The sequence below is a fragment of the Haliotis rubra genome, unplaced genomic scaffold, assembly GCF_003918875.1.
Source record: "Haliotis rubra isolate DU_JTF1 unplaced genomic scaffold, ASM391887v1 Scf27, whole genome shotgun sequence".
Lineage (NCBI taxonomy): Eukaryota > Metazoa > Mollusca > Gastropoda > Lepetellida > Haliotidae > Haliotis > Haliotis rubra.
The window spans coordinates 1,970,869-1,992,357 of record NW_025766780.1 but is presented as its reverse complement, the minus strand read 5'-3'; the positions used below and the strand labels follow the sequence as shown (position 1 = coordinate 1,992,357).

General features: G+C 38.4%; 1 protein-coding gene across 1 annotated transcript in view; it reads right to left on the bottom strand.

Annotated features, from left to right (window-relative positions):
• Positions 1-21,489, bottom strand: part of LOC124280567 (mitogen-activated protein kinase kinase kinase 7-like) — a 79,108-nt gene that overhangs the window by 38,853 nt on the left and 18,766 nt on the right. Inside the window, 5 exon segments of the mRNA XM_046716521.1 lie at positions 6,074-6,133; positions 12,985-13,055; positions 16,350-16,601; positions 18,423-18,500; positions 19,872-19,958. Coding sequence (XP_046572477.1) covers positions 6,074-6,133; positions 12,985-13,055; positions 16,350-16,601; positions 18,423-18,500; positions 19,872-19,958 — 548 coding nt within the window.

The window sequence follows — 21,489 nt, the reverse complement described above, 5'->3', positions numbered from 1 at the left end:
ATGGTTACCTGAAACAAAGAGTCCAAAATAGTCTGATTCCATGTCAGTTCTTCACCAGGAAGGAACTGACTGAAGACCAGCCTATCTAACCTATGAGAACAGCTCAATATAGGCTTCACACATGCCAGCATACCAAGTGTCATCTGGATTTCATAAAGTCAGATTTTTTATTGGTTATTGTCCAAAATTCCTGTAAAAAGTCTCTTTATCTGTGCATTTGAAAACAAGGCTGCCACCTGATGGCAAATGCTACAATAGTTTACCTTGGCCCCAAGCTCTGCACACTGGCATATCTGAGGACACAGTGGTCCTGCTTCCAGAGAGGAGCACGTGCTTGCCTGGTGCTGGAGTGCTTTAATGTCGACTGATGTTACGACCAGTACACCTCTTCAGCATAACTAACGCTCTTCCTTGATAAGAAATAAATTGTCAGCACCTGACTGAAAGACATACCAACTTATTGTTCATCCTTCACAGGATTCTGGATGAAACTGATCATGATATTGAAAAGCCAGAACCCCTTCTCACAGTGGCCCCAGATGCACAAGACGCATGGACCTAGCCATGCTTGTAACATGCTTGTACTTCCCCCATCAGAACATACTACAAAAGTCTTCCACATGACTTATACTGGGCTTTGTTCACAACTAGGTTTTTGTTCAGGTTTTCATATTCTCATCATACTTGCATGTCTGACTTGCATATATAAAACTTTCAAACTGACTTTAACCTGAAGCATTCACTTTAGGAAATGGCCTGACATTGAAGCACACCAGACACAATCATTCATACTGACAGTAATGATACTGAACACCTTGACACTGACACAATATTATAGCAAACTTAACACCTTGTTACTGTGATGATACTGAATCATACTGAACACCTTGATACTGAGATGATACTGAATCATACTGAATACCTTGTTATTGAGATGATACTGAATCATACTGAACACCTTGATAATGATATTATATTGAATCATACTGAACACCTTGTTACTGTCATGATATTGAATCATACTGACACCTTGATAATGATATATTGAATCATACTGAACACATTGTTACTGTGATGATATTGAATCATACTGAACACCTTGATACTGAGATTATACTGAATCATACTGAACACCTTGTTATTGAGATGATACTGAACACCATAATGATGATATTGAATCATACTGAACACCTTGTAACTGTGAGATATTGAATCATACTGAAAGGCCTGATACTGAGATACTACTGAATCATACTGAACACCTTGATGAGATGATATTGAATCATACTGAACACCTTGATACTTGAGATGATACTGAATCATACTGAACACCTTGATACTGAGATGATATTGAATCATACTGAACACCTTGATACTGAGATGATACTGAATCATACTGAACACCTTGATACTGAGATGATATTGAATCATACTTAACACCTTGTTACTGAGATGATATTGAATCATACTTAACACCTTGATACTGAGATGATATTGAATCATACTGAACACCTTGATACTGAGATGATACTGAATCATACGGAACACATTGATACTGATGATGATATTGAATCATACTGAACACCTTGTATACTGAGATGATATTGAATCATACTTTGAACACCTTGATACTGAGATGATATTGAATCATACTGAACACCTTGATGAGATGATATTGAATCATACTGAACACCTTGATACTGAGATGATATTCAATCATACTGAACACCTTGTTACTGAGATGATATTGAATCATACTGAACACCTTGATACTGAGATGATACCGAATCATACAGAGTGAACACCTTGATACTGAGATGATATTGAATCATACTTAACACCTTGATTCTTAGATGATATTGAATCATACTGAACACCTTGATACTGAGATGATATTTAATCATACGGAACACATTGATACTGAGATGATACTGAATCATACGGAACACATTGATACTGAGATGATATTGAATCATACTGAACACCTTGATACTGAGATGATATTGAATCATACTTAACACCTTGATACTGAGATGATATTGAATCATACTTAACACCTTGATACTGAGATGATATTGAATCATACTGAACACCTTGATACTGAGATGATATTGAATCATACTGAACACCTTGTTACTGAGATGATATTGAATCATAATGAACACTTTGATACTGAGATGATATTGAATCATACTGAACACCTTGATACTGAGATACTGAACACCTTGATACTGAGATATTGAATCATACTGAACACTTTGATACTGAGATGATATTGAATCATACTGAACACCTTGATACTGAGATACTGAGAGTACACCTTGATACTGAGATATTGAATCATACTGAACACCTTGATACTGAGATGATATTCAAGCAGAGTGAACACCTTGATACTGAGATGACATTCAAGCAGAGTGAACACCTTGATACTGAGATGACATTCAAGCAGAGTGAACACCTTGATACTGAGATGACATTCAAGCAGAGTGAACACCTTGATACTGAGATGACATTCAAGATCAGAGTGAACACCTTGATACTGATTCAGAAGATGACTGAGATGACATTCAAGAAGAGTGAACACCTTGATACTGAGATGACATTCGAGAAGAGTGAACACCTTGATACATTGAGATGACATTACTGAGAAGAGTGAACACCTTGATACTGAGATGATATTCAAGCAGAGTGAACACCTTGATACTGAGATGACATTCAAGCAGAGTGAACACCTTGATACTGAGATGACATTCAAGCAGAGTGAACACCTTGATACTGAGATGACATTCAAGAAGAGTGAACACCTTGATACTGAGATGACATTCAAGAAGAGTGAACACCTTGATACTGAGATGACATTCGAGAAGAGTGAACACCTTGATACTGAGATGATATTCAAACAGAGTGAACACCTTGATACTGAGATGACATTCAAGAAGAGTGAACACCTTGATACTGAGATGACATTCAAGAAGAGTGAACACCTTGATACTGAGATGACATTCGAGAAGAGTGAACACCTTGATACTGAGATGACATTCAAGAAGAGTGAACACCTTGACACTGAGATGACATTCAAGCAGAGTGAACACCTTGATACTGAGTGAACACCTTGATTGATGACTGAGATGACATTCTGAGATGACATTTCAGAGTGAACACCTTGATACTGAGATGACATTCAAGCAGAGTGAACACCTTGATACTGAGATGACATTCAAGAAGAGTGAACACCTTGATACTGAGATGACATTCAAGAAGAGTGAACACCTTGATACTGAGATGACATTCAAGCAGAGTGAACACCTTGATACTGAGATGACATTCAAGAAGAGTGAACACCTTGATACTGAGATGACATTCAAGAAGAGTCAAGAAGAACACCTTGATACTGAGATGACATTCAAGCAAGAGTGAACACCTTGATACTGAGATGACATTCAAGAAGAGTGAACACCTTGATACTGAGATGACATTCAAGCAGAGTGAACACCTTGATACTGAGATGACATTCAAGCAGAGTGAACACCTTGATACTGAGATGATATTCACATTGATATGAAAACAAATACATTACTAACAAACATACAAGATAAAGACCAAACCGCAATATCCTGAAAACAAGAAAAGATCACCTAATAACTAAAACAAGTATATCTGCAATGGGCATAATGATAAGATATACATATAATTTATTTCACACCATCTCATACAACACAGAGAACATTAAAATCACAGCTAATTGCCATGGGATAGTAGCACAAATAACATACACCTCTCCTTCATGCTGGAAGATCTCACTCTTCATGTAATTCAATGTTATGCTATTATCCTAAAAAAGATCACACAAAACAAAATATTGTTACATGTTATTATCACTATTGCTTTATGCTTATTCATTAATTCCGATCCAGAATGTGTGTCAAATCACTCCCAATGTGACATCCATGATTGAAGGCTTGTGGGCTTCTGTGCGCCAACCAGTCCTGTTTGACTGGGGCACTTGTGAACCGCTGCCTTAGATGAGGAATTGATATTCACAGCTGTTTTCTTCACATTACACTAACAACAGCATTGTTGATGAGTATTTAAACAGTGCTTGACACCACATCCATTTAGGTATGTTTCCATGCTGGCGGGATAGTGTGTTCATTTATACACTAACACCAGCACAGGACAGTGACAGAAGCAGTGGAAGGGAGACAACTCTGTCTTATCATGAGACACATTATCAATGGGTATGATTGTGACTCAAGCTACTGTAAAATATGCACGGTCCACACCATGAACCCATCAGTCCACAAATCAGTGTGCGAGTTTAGTTTTACGCCGCTTTTAGCAATCTTCCAACAATATCACAGTGGGAGACACCAGAAAGGTGCTTCAAACATTGTCTCCATGTGGAGAATTGAACCTCGGTCTTCGGCATGCCGATCAATTCACTTCATACAAGTAACTGTTGGTGTGTATGTACACAATATCTCATGGGAAAACAGTATTCTAACTTGTGTACTTGTGACCGGATTTAATGTGTGGGGCTTTTACTGATGTCTTTGTTGAACAGAATAAAAAACATTTAAAATTGTCTCCATGCCATGTATGGTTCAAGACCAATGGATTATGTTTGCTAAGGCATTTAAAAAGAAAAAGTAACAACATACGTAAAAATAAAAAATGTTAGTATGCTTGTCATTCAAAACAAAATAATGATTGCTGATCTATTAATCACAAGCAAACAATATCGCTGCTGAGTGAAAATGCTTTAACACTGCTTCAAACAACATTTCCGTCACAGCACACTGTTTCGGAGGAAAGCCTAAGATGATGTAGGTGTCAGACATTTACTATTTTGGTGAAACACACAAGCTCAGGTATTGTGCTGACAAGTCTCAAAACATAATCATGGAGAACCGGGATTCAAACCCACAATCACAGGTTCCTGGTGCAGCCAAGGGAGGCAATCCTCCACAGCATTTAAGATGATGTATAAATGCATTCACTACACTTCTCCATACATGCTTCCTAACTACTTGAAAATTTAATAAAAAGCCAAAAAAGGAACATCTTAGGCAAATGTATGTCTCACCTTGTTAGCGTGTTATATGTGTGTTATTAATTGTATGAAAATAATTTAATCATTTTATCAATGTTTGAGCTCTGTATTTTACACAAGAATTCCCTCACGGGTAATAAAGTATTGTCATTGTCATTGTCATATTATTCTGATCAATTCATTGCCAGTTTCCCATACTGGTATTTAAAGGACTCATTTTAATTCTTGACTATTTGCTGTCCCTGTTAGGTTTAACACATTCCCTAATATATTCTGGTTGTATTCATACATTCTTTGACATTGGTTCTCATGGAAGATGTTTTGTCTACAAAATTCTATGCCTTGTACAGATGCTCCTGATGGATGGTCAGGGAATTCAAGCTCTCCTCATCTCTGCAATGACAGCTGGTTCGAGGATTCACAATATACTACTCAACACAAATCAAGGTCCAACCGATTCTATGTCCATCCGATTCAGTCACACCATGACAGATAACTGTCTTTATTTGGTTTAGTTGGTTTGGTTGTTGTTGAACACCGCAGTCAGCAATATTCCAGCTGGCGGCATATATTGAGTCTAGACCAGACAATCCAGTGATAAACACCATGAGCATTGATACGATATCATGTGTCAACCAAATCAGCGAGCCTGACCACCCGATCCCATCAGTCATCTCTTACGACAAGCATGGGTCACTGAAGATCAATTCTACCATAATTTCAGTAAATACTGGATTGTGATTGGTTAATTAAAGTCATTCAGAGGTATATCACGATTTATAACATGGTTTTAAGTCCAATTCCAAAACAGAACTTCACGGATCATCTTTATTTGAAAAAATCGGGTGGTACTTATAACTTCGCAGTATACAAACATGCACTAAGTTAGGAGCATGTTGCTGACAGCAGGGGTTCTCTGGCTGGACATTCAACAAATGAATCCCGACAAATAACCAGGAAGCATGAGGGTACATGGAGGACGGTATGAAGAGAGCAAACACAGAATCAGGGTCCTACCTTGCAGTGGTCTTCATACATGGCCATAGAATCAGGGTTAGCAACACAAGGAGCCAGGGGCTGAAAACACAACACACTCATGTTTATAGTGACATACAGTAAGGAACATTCACAAAGTCCCTTGTCCCTATGTGACACAAATCCCAATTTGCCAGTATGTTTAAACTACCAATGATACTAACCTTATTTCCTGCAATGCTTCAATAACCTACCTGCATGTCATATGAAGCACATCTTTTCCCATCCTAGATGCCTATGTAATGTGAACCTTGTATCTCTTATGGCCAGTTACCTACGTAATTTGAACATTGTATTCCTCCATGCCAAGGTACCTATGAAATTTGAAGCTTGTACTACCTTAAGGCTAGCCACGTATCTAATATAAAACTTGTATTCCCATATGCCTAGTTACCTATGTAATATGAAGCTTGTACTACCTTAAGGCTAGCCACGTATCTAATATAAAACTCGTATTCCCATATGCCTAGTTACCTATGTAATATGAACCTTGTTCTACCTTAAGGCTAGTCACGTATCTAATATAAAACTTGTATTCCCATATGCCTAGTTACCTATGTAATATGAAGCTTGTTCTACCTTAAGGCTAGTCACGTATCTAATATAAAACTTGTATTCCCATATGCCTAGTTACCTATGTAATATGAAGCTTGTTCTACCTTAAGGCTAGTCACGTATCTAATATAAAACTTGTATTCCCATATGCCTAGTTACCTATGTAATATGAAGCTTGTTCTCACCCATGCCCAGTTACAAATGTAATACAATGTCTGTATCCTCCAATGGCTAGTTACATATGTAATAAGAAGCTTGAATTCCTCTGTGATAAAATTACCTTTGTGAAACACCTGGTATTCACACACACGATACAAAGTATGTTCCCCAAAGTTAATAGTTGTAATGCTATGCAAACTTTGAAGATCATGCTTCAATTGTCCATTGATACAGAGCTTTTAGCCTCCATGTTTAAAGTACCTCATTCTCGTTCAAATCTTTCACTCAATAAGATACCTCTCTGCATAAACACATTTCCAGTCAGCATGGAGACTTCGAAACTCTTAGTACGAATCAGTAAAGTATTTAGACAGTATATCAGCTTGTCCCAAAGGTTAACAAATATATGCTGCTCTACTAATACTATATTGTAAAATATTGCTTCTATAACATTTCCACCCTGTTGTGTCACTCTGTAAGCACCATTTTCAGCCAAAGCATCATGGGGATATTTGTGTTCTTTGTGGGTGTGCTTTTGTGAAATGTCCAAATCGATGTGGTAAAGTATTTAAGCCAAACTGTTTCAGTAAGCTGACATTTAGAATGGGTGGTCGAAGTTTGCTCAGGGTTACCTGATGCAGCCTTCTTTAATGGTTTCCTCACGTAGAGGTATCACATCAGGAGATAATTATCCGATAGTAATGAGACTGAGTCCATTGCTTGCTTTACTCTCATCACTATATGGCTGGAATAATGCCGATGTGACGTAAAACCTAACTCAACAAGAAACATTTAATTTGTCTAATACAGAGGTGAAGCTCACATCTTCATGTAGTGTAAAATAAAAATAGAATCTAATCTTCAAATCCTAGACAGAATCAGCAAAGAGAAAGAAAAGATGTCTTTTGAATAAGGACAGAAATATGAACACAATGCTGGTCATGTAACATATTTGTTATAGTGCAGGTCTAGATAGAGCTGCTGTTTGTTCAGTCTGTGACCGTGGGCCCAGCACATGTCAGTCTGTTGTTTTCAGTGGGCAAATCAATAAACTTTCACATGGATGCAGTGTACACAGTTATCGGCACATTACTTCTTATGTTTGAAATATTACATCTAAATTCATGACAACAATGCTCCTGGAGAAATCTAAAGAGGAATTGATTTCCATATGTTCAGCTGTTGATCAGTAAAGTCTGTCTATTGACAGGGTATTTTGTTGGAGTTTTAAGCAATGTCGTTCAAGAAATTTATTTTTTTCCTTATATCCTTACAAATAGATGAAAATGTGCACCATCCATTTTGAGAAAAATTATCATGTTTCTTAAAGAAAACAAAATTGCTTGGAATCAGTTGGGATACCATCATTGATTAGGTGCCACAAATATCTGGAAAGAACACTGCCTTGGTGTCGGGATTAACACAGCCTTAGTGTCTGTAAACAACTCAGCCTTAGTGTCTGTAAACAACTCAGCCTAAATGTGTTTGTAAGTTACAAAGCCATAGCAGGTCTTGCCAGAGAACTTAAAACAGTGTACATACCAAAGCACACACACAAAGACTTAAACAAATTTAAGCCAAAAGCTGAACTGACACTCACTTTGGAAGGAGGAACACAACTTGCATGTAAATGAGTTTAAGCGACAGTAACATGTGGGAACCAAATTCTAACATGGACTTGTACTTGTACACACAGTGGACAGTGACATATGGACCAATGAGTCATCAAGGCAAGAAAGCCATTAGCATTATTTGTACTAAGACAGAAGACTGAGCCTATTCCTTACACTTCGGTAATCAATAGACACAAAGTCAAACAAACCACAACAAACTTCAAAGCTGTTGTTGTAGTCTAATGCAAACTACTCTCACTAAGTACAGTAAAGTATAACCAGATTTAAACTAAATACTCATCTAAGTGGTTTCTAGAAAATTTATGGACAATTCTAGTTTTTTTCCAAGATCTGATTCATCTGCAGAATGGTTATCATCATCAGAATCCGAACTGTTTGGTGCAAACCTCTGCCATTGTATCTATCAGTAGCGTCAATCGTATTCATATAGGTAATTCGCAACTGGGTTTAATATCTGTGGATTCTATGGTATGGTCTACTTTTTATCTGTTCTATTTCCAGTCTACAGAAACCAGGCAATAACTTGGTTTTTGTTTAAACAAATGTACATCAGCCATGCTGAATCTGCATAGAAAAATAACAGTACTCAATAAGAATGTGTCATTTCTGCCAGGTAGATCAAACAGTACTTACACTTGTACTTAGGTTTGTTTATACTAATCCTGAGTTTGTTCATCTAGACTCAAAGTCCCTATGTCACTACCTCTATGACAAATAGGATCCATTTGCATTATTGACGTACTGCTCCTGTAGTTAGCAAATAATGAAATAAATCCATGATACACAAGAGGCGATGTACATCTACATATAATGAAATAATGTCTAGGTAAGCAAGCTCATCTGAAAGGCAAGAGAATATTAAGGCAACCTGCAATGATGACCTACAATTATCTGTCTACCCTACAATATGAAGAAGATAGCTTGTGTGAAGACAACTGGCAGAATTTGTTAATGGCTTTAGCTTACTTTACTAGATCTACTGTATATGTACATATAATCTACAGTATATGTTCTCTATGTAATCAACAACTACAGACTTTAAACACATTAAAATCCCATGCCCTTTTCTGGATCCATGACCACGATACTGTAACCATCCTTGATATCACACCATACCCTTTATCAGTAATATTCTACTCAAAGTATGCTAAGGATCAAGTTTTGATGATATCAAATAAAGACTGAAATGTCTCGGTCCACAATGATGAGGTGACTCCTACATTACCTCAACTTCATGAATAGACAGAGTGAGTGAGTGAGTATAGTTTTACGCCGCTTTTAGCAATATTACAGCAATATCATGGCAGGGGACACCAGAAATGGGCTTTACTCATTGTACCCATGTGGGGAATCGAACCCGGGTCTTCAGCGTGACAAGCAAAGACTGTAACCGCAAGGCTACCTCACCGCCCCTGAACAGACAGAGGAATGAAGTCAAGGTTATGATGATCACGAGGTGTGTTTGGATGTATTGTGACCAATCATTGCACATCATAATCAGAGAGCACAACATCATTTGCTACTGATGTTTTCATCAATGAAACACATTTATGCATCAAAGACGAAGTCTGACAACCAAAGAATTGGGTAGATGCATTGGCATGCATGAAGCTGGGTGTACACAACCACACATTCCAAACGTCTTTAGTATCATGGAATCGATACAAGACATTTGGATCACATACCCGGGCAACATACAGATGGATAAAAAACTTTCCACCACACTGTGGAAAGACCTGACTGCAGAAAGACATCATCACACTCAGAAATGACCTGCATAACATCATTGCTGATTACATTGCTCCTCCGACAGAGAGTAAATATCCATGTGAGGCTGGTCTCCTATCACAAAGGGCATGCATGTTGATGGGTGATGTGGGTGAGAGAGTATGGTTTTACACCGCTTTCAGCAATATTCCAGCAATATCACAGCAGGGGACACCAGAAATGGGCTGTACACATCATACCCATGTGGGCAATCAAACCTGGGTCTCAAGTGTGACAAACGCTTTAACCTCTGGACTACCCCACTGCCCGATGGGTGATCTGACTCATGTTGGGTCACATGACAACAGACTTGAATCATGTCTCCACATAATATTGTCTTTGACCATTCAACAGATGCATCAAATTTGACACATGATCCTTAGCAAACTTTGAGAAGCATACTTCAAGCATGAATATATCAACTCATAATATTCAACATGGCAAATTTCACAACATACATTTCTGCCCTGGTGAACATTGAAGAAAACTGTCCAGACACACAGAGATCAAAAGGTGATTCACTTTTAATGTCTGTTTACTTGAGATAAATGTTAATTGTTTTGAACTGTTCAAAGATCAGGGTGTCAGACGACACCTTAATGTTCACAAAAATCCTCTAATGGTCACCAGGTCATGTAAATAACAAACACAGAATAGTTCCATACAGTCAGCCCATGATGTATTTCTCAGTCCATACCATTCTCCTGATTAAGATCCTTTTAAAACTATAAAATAATAGTAAGTGAGTGAGTATGGTTTACGCCACTTTTAGCAATATTCCAGCAATATCACGTCGGGGGACACACACATTGTACGCATGTTGGGAATCGAACCCGGGTCTTCAGCATGACGAGCAGACGCTTTAACCATTATGCTACCCCACCGCCCCTATAAAATGATAAAGAAACCTATAGAAATAGTTTGTGGTATAGCATGTACATTAACCCACAGAGTGGGTTGTGAAGGAGAGGCACTGCTGGCCTAGTCTGAGACAACATGAGCTGACTGTACAATATTTGAATGACAAGCACACAATGAACGACATGCAGATGATGACAGTCTGACATGTCTTCCCTGCAACCATCTGAGTCTACAACCAGTGAAGGACTGGAGAGGACAAACGTCCGCCTTGCAAGCAGGAAAAGGTTCACAGGTATACCTTAATACTTTGTAACTTTTTATGTTTTCTAGTCAATGAAGAAATGATAATACAATCCACAACAAATCTCAAGTTACATCGTTTAGCTACATTCAGATATCCCAGTGAAAATACTCCCAATCAAGGTTCAGGAAAATAAATCCTAAAACTTAAACCCTAAATATTTACGTTTATTGTCTGAGACAACATCAATACAACACATACATGAAGATTAAAATGGATTTATCTTATCTTGTCTTCATTTCAACAAAACAATTTACTGAACATCTTTTGGTTGACCAAAAACAAGATAGATTAATTTCAGGGCAAATATTCATATCCTTACATAGTCTGTCTCACAGTCCTGAACTGCATTATTTTCCCTGCTGCCTAGCCCTCCCTGCAATGCTAAAGCCCTAACTGAAGCAACTCTAGATTTTCTCAGGTTCATGATCTTACATCTTACTCTGACTCCTTTTCAATTAAAAAGGAATTACTTGTTTCTATCAAAATTATATATATTCAGAGACCAAGCATTAGTATAATCCTTATACTACTGACAATCACTCGGACAGATCAATTTCAAAACATGACAGCTAAGGCTGAGATCCAACAAGTCCTACTATACCTCTGAACCAGTCCCTCATTATGATAAATCTGGACAGTCCATGCAATACAAGCAAGCACTACCACAGTGATGATGAAACAGTTAGTGACAATAGAGATGAATCATGACCACCAGGCACATGGAAGGAATGAGATGAAATGATGCAAAAGTTCTGTTTAATGTGAGAAACAATACATGGCAAACAAACAGGGAGAAAGTTGGATGTATATGTGGTAGATGATAGATGTACCATGCTACTGTCTACCAAACATCAGAATAAAATGTTCCCACGTCTACAAGTGATAGGCAGCACAAAAAACGTTGAACAGTGTCAAGTGCTATCTGTGTGTCAGAGCCAAGAATCAAATAGGTCATGGGGTGTTAAATGAGGTAAAATCAACATGCATGGAGAAAATATTCCTCAATAACAAAAACTAATCAACATCTGCATCAACCCTAGGAATTCAGAAATACTTGGCTTCCAACAAAAGTTGAATCACTTTAACTGAGTAATTGTACTTCACTTGTCAAAAACAAGATACATGTGTGTTTCTGCCCAAACCAGTTACTCAACCAAATTGCATACGATTGCATCCTTTTTGTCTGAAGAATTATTTTTCCTATTTTGAATTTCTTTATGACATGACCCATGATGTTCAAACATATTCAGTGGCTGTCAAGATACAATAGGAATTTTGAGAAATCTTATGATTTTTCCAGCCCAAATAATGACAAACATAGAAGGATGACATTTCAGAAGGATGTTTTGAACAATGGGCAGATTGTGTGAGTACACAGTATTCTGCCAGTTAACTGTTATTGAATTGAATATTTTGCTTGTGCATTAAAAATGCAACCCAGCCAAATGGACCCAGGTAGGACAGCCACATGCAAGCTGTGCATGCACAAGCATGGAGACAACAAGTAGAAGTAGTACCCGGCATAACTCTGGTATTTTGTCTGGGTCAAAGCCGGAGGGGGTTGTATTCAACCAACGCTCCACTGATGGATTGCCAGTGGTGTCTGATCTCACCTGTAACTGGTGGTCCAGAGATAGATAGACCATGTTCATAGCAGAGGCAGGGATGTTTACATCAGGAGCCCCTGGAAACACACCAATGAAAGACATGTTAGAACATCGTGTTGACGTCTGGTGATACGGGAAGCAGCATGAAAATACATCTTAGGACATCGTGTTGATGTCAGTGATACTTGGTAACAGCATGAAAAACATCTTAGGACATCGTGTTGATGTCAGGTGATACTAGGTAACAGCATGAAAATACATCTTAGGACATCGTGTTGACATCAGTGATACTTGAAAACAACATCAAAATACAAGTTAGTACATCGAGGTCATATCAGGCAATACTGGAAACAGCATGAAAATATATCTTAGGACATTGTGGTGATGTTAGGTGATACTGTAAACAGCATGAAAATATATCTTAGGACATCATGGTGATGTCAGCCGATACTGGAAACAGCATGATAATACATCTCAGCACATGGTGTTGAAATCAGGTGATAAAGGAAACATTGCCCAAACATGGATGTCAGTACATCTTATTGGCATCACATGATACTGAGAAAACAAAATGACATTAGTACAACATTCATTCCTGAGATGTCACTGGCAATAAATATACTTGTAAATATATCAGTACATCTTGTCGACATCAGGGGACACTGGAAACACATAATGAAATATACAATAATGCATCGCGTCTATGTGAGATGTCACACATTTTTTGTGCAGAAACTGTATGAATCATGTAGCAGACTCGATTCCACATTCAAACTCACAAAGGATTAGTTATGATTATGCTTCCATTGTTTGATATTTTATGTACATTTGGGCTTGTCTCTGAAAAATTGTATATGATGTTATTAGTCAACAGATTAAAGAATGGACATGATGCTGCTTAGCTAGGCCAGCAAGTCATTGATTGGTTTAGCTAAAATACTTGTTAGTCTATCATGCATGGTCAGATACCATAAAAGAGGTTGCACAGAACAACTTCTGCATAACTTATGCATCATATAAAGACAAAATGCCATTGGAAGAACACAAACAAGATACACATTTGTAGCAAGGCAATCATTGGCACTGTCTTTGCTCATCGTAAGAGCAGTCATATGGGCCCTTATACAGAGGAGAAATCTCACACAACAGTCTATATTTTCATGTGTACATTACACATTTCTCACAGAAAACATCAGCACAGAAATGGTATAAATCTACCTTATAACTATTATTGAAATGCTATACAGTTTCATGGACAATTAACACATGTAAACCAACTACTTTACGAATTGCTTACAACTCGACCTGTAGCTGATCCTAGATAAGTCTCACCTACCATAGGAAGTACTTAACATATGATACAGCTTACACCCTAACCTGCAGCTGATCCTAGATATATCTAAACAACCATAAGAAGTACTTAATATATGATACAGCTTACACCCTAAACTGCAGCTGATCCTAGATATATCTAACCTACCATAGGAAGTACTTAACATATGATACAGCTTACACCCTAACCTGCAGCTGATCCTAGATATATCTAAACAACCATAAGAAGTACTTAATACATGATACAGCTTACACCCTAACCTGCAGCTGATCCTAGATAATTCTAACCTACCATAGGAAGTACTTAACATATGATACAGCTTACACCCTAACCTGCAGCTGATCCTAGATATATCTAAACAACCATAAGAAGTATTTAACATATGAAACAGCTTACACCCTAACCTGTAGCTGATCCTAGATATATCTAACCTACCATAGGAAGTACTTAACATATGATACAGTTTACACCCTAACCTGCAGCTGATCCTTGATTAAAAGCTGTTCGACTTGTTTGATTGAGTTCAGTTTTACACCGCTTTTAGCAATATTACAGCAATATCATGGCAGGAGACAACAGATATGGGCTTCATACACTGTACCCACGTGGGGAATTGAACCCAGGTCTTCAGCGTGATGACCCATGAAGGTCCGGGTTAGAATTGATCTTCAGTAACCCATGCTTGTCGTAAGAGGCGACTAACGGGATCGGGTGGTCAGGCTTGGTGACTGGGTTGACACATGTCATCGTATCCCAATTGCGTAGACCACTGTTCATGCTTTTTATCCCTGGATTGTCTGGTCCAGACTCGATTATGTACAGACCGCCACCATATAGCTGGAATATTGCTGAGTGCAGCGTAAAACTAAACTAGCTCACTCACTCACTTCAGCGTGACGAGCGAACGCTTTAACTACAAGGCTACCCCACCGCCCCTGCTGTTTGAAACAAATAACACCTACTGGAATATGAGAATAGCTTGATGAATTTGTTACATCTTGAAATATATTCCACAAATGGCACATCTCAGTTGTGTAATGATGTCTTGACTAACATGAAATAAAGTTCATATAATCTAAAGAAAAGCAATTCTATATAGGGAGCTTCAAGTATTACAGATCCCTCAGTGTTGTCACAAGAGAAGTTATGTCAAGACATTTAAAGGACAGCACTAAGAGATAAATATTGCTGTATCAGGATTAAATCCAACCAGCCTCAGGATAGCTTGGTTCAACATGCTGATTCACACCTGTCAAAACATTTTCCTGAAACTTTCTAGTTTCAAACTATTATTCATGCCTAAACACTGCGGATGATGAAAGAACAATTCCTTTCTCCGTTACTGTTTGTGACATAAATACTTTCACGTAGTTAGAGATCAACTGCATCATAAAACATCATAAAGGGAAAAATAACTTACCTTCTTGTCAGTCAATAACAAAAAACATCAGAAACTCATTATATTTCTGGAGTAATGTTCCTGCCTTACTTGCTCAAAATAATACAATACCAAGAAATATCTTCCCTGTGATAAGTCTGATCAGGAAAAGCAGTATTCTCCTGCTCATTAGTGGCAGTTCCTAAGTAACTAAAACCATATGACTGACCACTGGCTGACTATTGTACTGGCCTATTATGTCAGAATATTCCAGTCATAAGACAGCAGTCTGGTGCCGATGTGCCAGTGCCAGTGACCATAGTTTCTAGCAGCCTTGAACCGTATTTCAGTTATATTAATTCCATGTCAAGCTAATAGCAAAAAGTTACAAAGCTCAGATGTGTGAAGCCAAATGAACCAAGGATCAAAGTAAGGCCATACATGAGATTCAAACCCTAAACAATGATATCATACTAGGTCCAGGGTAGTATAGACCACTCAGCCACTGCACTCCTCCAAGACATAATCTAGAGATTACTAACCCATCTAAATACCAACCAATCATCAAGGAAGAGGCAGTCAGAATCAGAGAGTGACCCCACAGTACCTCAAAGACCTCCACGATGAGGATCATCGTGATTCTCCATCACCAAAATGTACCTGATGTAGGCATCTGCCCTGGCGTTTCAGTCGCTGTCCATGACGAGCTGGGCGGCGGCTGGTGCGAGATGGAACGTGTGGGTGGCGACATGCTCTGCCCCACCTGGTTCAGCTGACCAGGGTAGGTGCTGCAGTGGGTCACCCCTGTGGCCGGCAAGCGGGCAGGGCTGGCTGTACGGGGGGTGGAGGACGCGCTAGATGTCCCTGTGATGTGAGTGTACTCGTCTGATCCAATTCTTCGGTGTCCTCGGCCTGGATGGAAGGTGATGGGGTTCAATATAAACCAGGATCGTGTTCAGTGTTGAGGTGCAACTTGAAACAGTACTCATCAATATGGATGGGAAAGTATTGTTTCAACTGATAAAAGGATTTAGAACAATTTAATCATATGGGCAATGATTTGTCATGTGAATTAGTTATACAGCCTAGCATGCAGTAGACTGTTGTAGACAGTGAGAAATCATGCTAAAACTCATGCATTACAATAGAAGGAGTGAATCTTGTGACCATAGCTGTGACTCCTGTCACATACAATAGAAGGAGTGAATCTTGTGACCATAGCTGTGACTCCTGTCACATACAATAGAAGGAGTGAATCTTGTGACCATAGCTGTGACTCCTGTCACATACACATGACAAAATTAAAATCTACAATTCACACCATGCAAACAACTAGCTTCAAATGTTTTAACCTTAGAGTTCCTTTTAACAATGCTTAGTTTTGTTTCAGAGACAATTTATGACTTAACAGTGTAAGGAATAAATTATTTAAAAAAATGAATAAATAATTATTTGCTTTGGGCTTGCATTTCGCAAACTGACACATACATACTGTCAACTGTTAAGATTGTGTACATGGAAAGCTGATGAATGAAGCTTGAACAAGAGTGAGTGAGTTGGGTTTAAGCCACTTGAACGGTATTCCAGCTACATCACAGTGTCAGCTAAATGTACGAGGACAGAATGAATTAATGCAGGTCTCCACGTTGGTGAAACCAACAAGCAGGGGTAAGGTGCTGATAAACCAAGAAACATCAGGTACATTAACCCACAAGCAGTTCCTTGTATTCCCAAGGGAAGCAACTCTGCAGGGCAAATTGCAGCACCCCAGACATGGACACCCTTGTCCCCAGCAAGAGGTGATTGCACGAGAGATCATCATATAAGAGTCTACTTACTTAACAGCATGTGCAAGCAGGGGCTCCATCTCACATACTATCCAACCTTCTGACAGTGTCATACTGATTGCTTATACATCATGAACTAGTAATGGATATCTCAGAGCAGGATCTGACCAGACATATATATATCGACCACCTTAAAAAACTGAAGCTTAAGCTCTTACATCTGAAACTTACCTAACACATATTTACGGACTGAATTCCATTTTGAACATGTTAAACGTTATACAATCAACAGCATTAAGCATTGAGGATTCTCCGCCAAGCACCACCTTGGATGACCTGCTCCCAGGCGTACATGGAGGGAAAAATGTGCAACATGGGTGAATTTTAAACAAAGTGGAAATATATATACATGTATGTACAGACTGTCATAATAATCACAGGCGATAAAACAAGTTACATTTCTCCTCGGTAGAGACTGAGGAGAGGTAAGTGCAAGATGTGCCCACATTGCAAGCAGCTGAAAGTGTCCTGTATGTACAAAGCATGATACCCCACCAAGCATTCACACTGTCATGAAATAGTATTTAATATGTGAAAAGGATGACTGTCAACACAATATTCTTCTACATTCCATTATTCTTTCCTGTGGAAAATTCAAATTGCTACACATCCAATGATTAATTTGTAGAGATTTTTGTGCCATTTTAGAATTATTTCAGCACCAAGTCTTACATGTGACTTTGTACCTCATTGCTACCCACCACCCCATACCGAAACCCAAACCTTTCATTTCAATACCTTCGTCACAGCACTGTGCAATCACAGAGAGCCATAATCTTCAATGCTTCACAATTTTAACATTACATCTATATATATGCATTTTAAAAATGATTTTAAAAAAAGCGACAAAAAACAAGGAATAAAAAATGCCAGCACCAGCTGATACCTTGAGAGAGCAAGAAACTAGGTTTTGGAGGCCGAGCTGGAGGAAGGAGTGCATCAAATGAACCAAACCTTCCTAGTGCTATAGTCCCAGCAGCATGGAGAGAGAGAGGAGGAAATCACACACATTAAATCACAATTCTCCTGGAATCCTACTTCAACATGTTCAGATAGTTAGTTTATAATTTGGCTAAATATTAAAAATAGTGTCTGAGTATTTCTAAATGTTTACAAGCATCTCATTAGGAAACGGTTTCCTTTGAAACTTACATGAAAAGGGCATTAGAATATATGCAGCATTATGCAGAATGAATCTCTTTTAATTATTTCAAAATTTAGTAATTGTGACCTAGACTATAGTTAAAAGTATTTTCTTTCATTTCAACAATTTAAAAGGATTTTTTAATGTTTGAAATCATGAAAATACAACTTTCAAGCACTTTCATTATTTTCCCTAGACTAGTCTAAGTTCAATTTGAATCGCTTCAAGCGTATGACTTTGTAAAGACAGGATGGTTTCAGTCTACAATAAACACAATCCATTAGAACCAACATAACACATCAGCAACATCATGCCAAACACATGCACAAACAAAATGGGTATAAATACTGAGGATTAGAGTAAGAATATGCACTAAAAACACTCTCAGAATTGATGGGTTACAAGAACAAGTTTTGGACAGTGTTGTACTGATTGCATTAGCAGGCAAATATTGTGTTTGTTTACTGACAGAACAGCATGCCAAGTCAGAGCATAACAGTGTTAGATAATACACGTCTATTCAAGGCAAATTAATGGTCCAAACAATGGTTCCCTACTACCCAAAAGACTGAGCATATCCTTTGCCTACTTCTGCTATATCAAATTCTTCACCCCCTGAAGCTGTTGTGTCAAGATTACTCGAGCAGCATGGTATTGTCCACCTAAGGTTAAGACATTAAAACTGGTCCATGTTGAGACTAAAGGCACAATACAATCTGAAATTCCTCGGAGATTCTTTTAAAGAAAGGTTTCAAATTCAACCAGATTTCTGTTAATGGTGTGAGTGAGTGAGTATGGTTTTACGCCGATTTTAGCAATATTCCAGCAATATCCCGGCTGGAGACACCAGAAATGGGCTTCACACATTGTACCCATGTGGGGAATCAAACCCGGGTCTTCGGCGTGACAAGCAAACGCTTTAACCACTAGGCTACCCCACCGCCCCTCTGTTAATGGAAAGGTTTCCCTCCTGGACCAGATTCATAGCAGATAACGATGCAAACCTTCACGGATCTAACCGATAGCTTGGGCTGTATATTCCCCAGGGAGCAGAGCAGGGTATTTGACTACACACTGAGAGGAATTACACTGTGCATAGCAGTATGAGGAAGTTGTATTGCTATCATCTCCTACGGCAGATGTTGTTGGACAAGCCTGCTACCATGACAATCATTTCTTCAGTATCCTCACCTGCTTGGTTTGTCTGATTAAAGGTGATGCCAGCTGTAGCGAAGTTGGCAGGGGTGCCATGCGACCCCGATCGGCGGTGACCTAGCACTGGTAGTACGAGATGCATGGGAATTAAACGATGATGTCAACAACAGCACATGCCACACACTCGCACACGTCACACAGCGAGAGAGAAGCTACTTGCCAGAGGCATCTATGTACTGGAATGGCTGCAATGTCTTCAACAACGTTCCATCATGAATGAATGTTTTTAGCTGGTAAATTTTCATTCAGTTAAGAATGAATGTATTTAGTGTTTACAAGGCCTAAAAGTAATTCAGAAGAAAAACATTTTTTACTCCCCCACACCAAAGTTGTTATTTCTGCAATACACTGAACCAGTAACAGATGCAGTTCAATATTTCCAGTAACTCTATGCTCTAGCAGGTACCTTGAGAAGAGCAAGCATTACATTGTGCGAATACAGATGAGATAATATATACACGTGTATATAAGCAACCAGACATTTCACGTGTGACTCTGTCTTAAACCCAGTAAACAGTTTTCGGGAAATATCATCATGTCTACATCCATATCCTACTTGTAGTTGTAGTGAAAAGTTGGGGTACTTTTAAGTTTGTTTAACAACAATGTCATCCACATACATTATTATAATAACCTTGCTTATTCGACACTCTCCTTTCTGAATATTGTGTAGATAAACCAGTTTCAGGATATCTGAAACCCTTGTCAACTGACCAGAGTTACCTCCCCTACCCAAATTCTCCTGAAGAATAGCAAAGCTCAATTACATTATGATATTCTTTTGAATCATTATATTGTATGTCCCAAACCTATGTTGTGATGTTTATCATTCAGTTGACATGGAAAATCATTTCTGAAAAAGGATCAGCTATTCATTACTTTCTGATGAAGCATCCAAACTGGTTGTGAGGCCAAAATGATAGATGTGTACAAAATGCTTCCTCTACAAGGAATGCATTTTCTCATGCAGGTGTAGTTATTGTGAAGATTATTCTGAGCTACACATGTGTCCAAATAAAATGCTTAAACAAACAAGCAGCCACAAGTAAACAAAAAATTAAAACTAAAAACTAAAGAATGATGATACTGTAAAGGGTTTCACTATGATCGCATATTACCTCCTTCACACGAATGCAGAAGTATTGAATAATACTTGTAGAATTGTCACAACACACATAAACATGAAGCTGTCAGTAAGGCTAACTTGACACTGTTGTGGCATCCATTACCACAATTACAGGCCTTACAACATAATCTACATCTGAATACTTGCAACACTATTTCTTCCCTGATTTGTTTTGGATGGAAATCCTGTCATATTCTTGGCTAATGGAAAGATTTCACCTCTGGATCAGATTCCCAGATGGATAGTGATGCAAACCTTCCTGCATCTAACCAACAGCTTGGGCCAAATATACATCCCGGGCAGTTGAGCACACTAACAGAGGAACCTTATTTCTGTCATATAACATACTTGTACTAGAGCAGAAACCAAATACGAGGCCACTACAAAACTTCAAGTCAAAACTAATACACTTTTACAAATTACTTGTGAAATGAAAAGGTTTGAGAAAAACTACATATGAGATTAAAT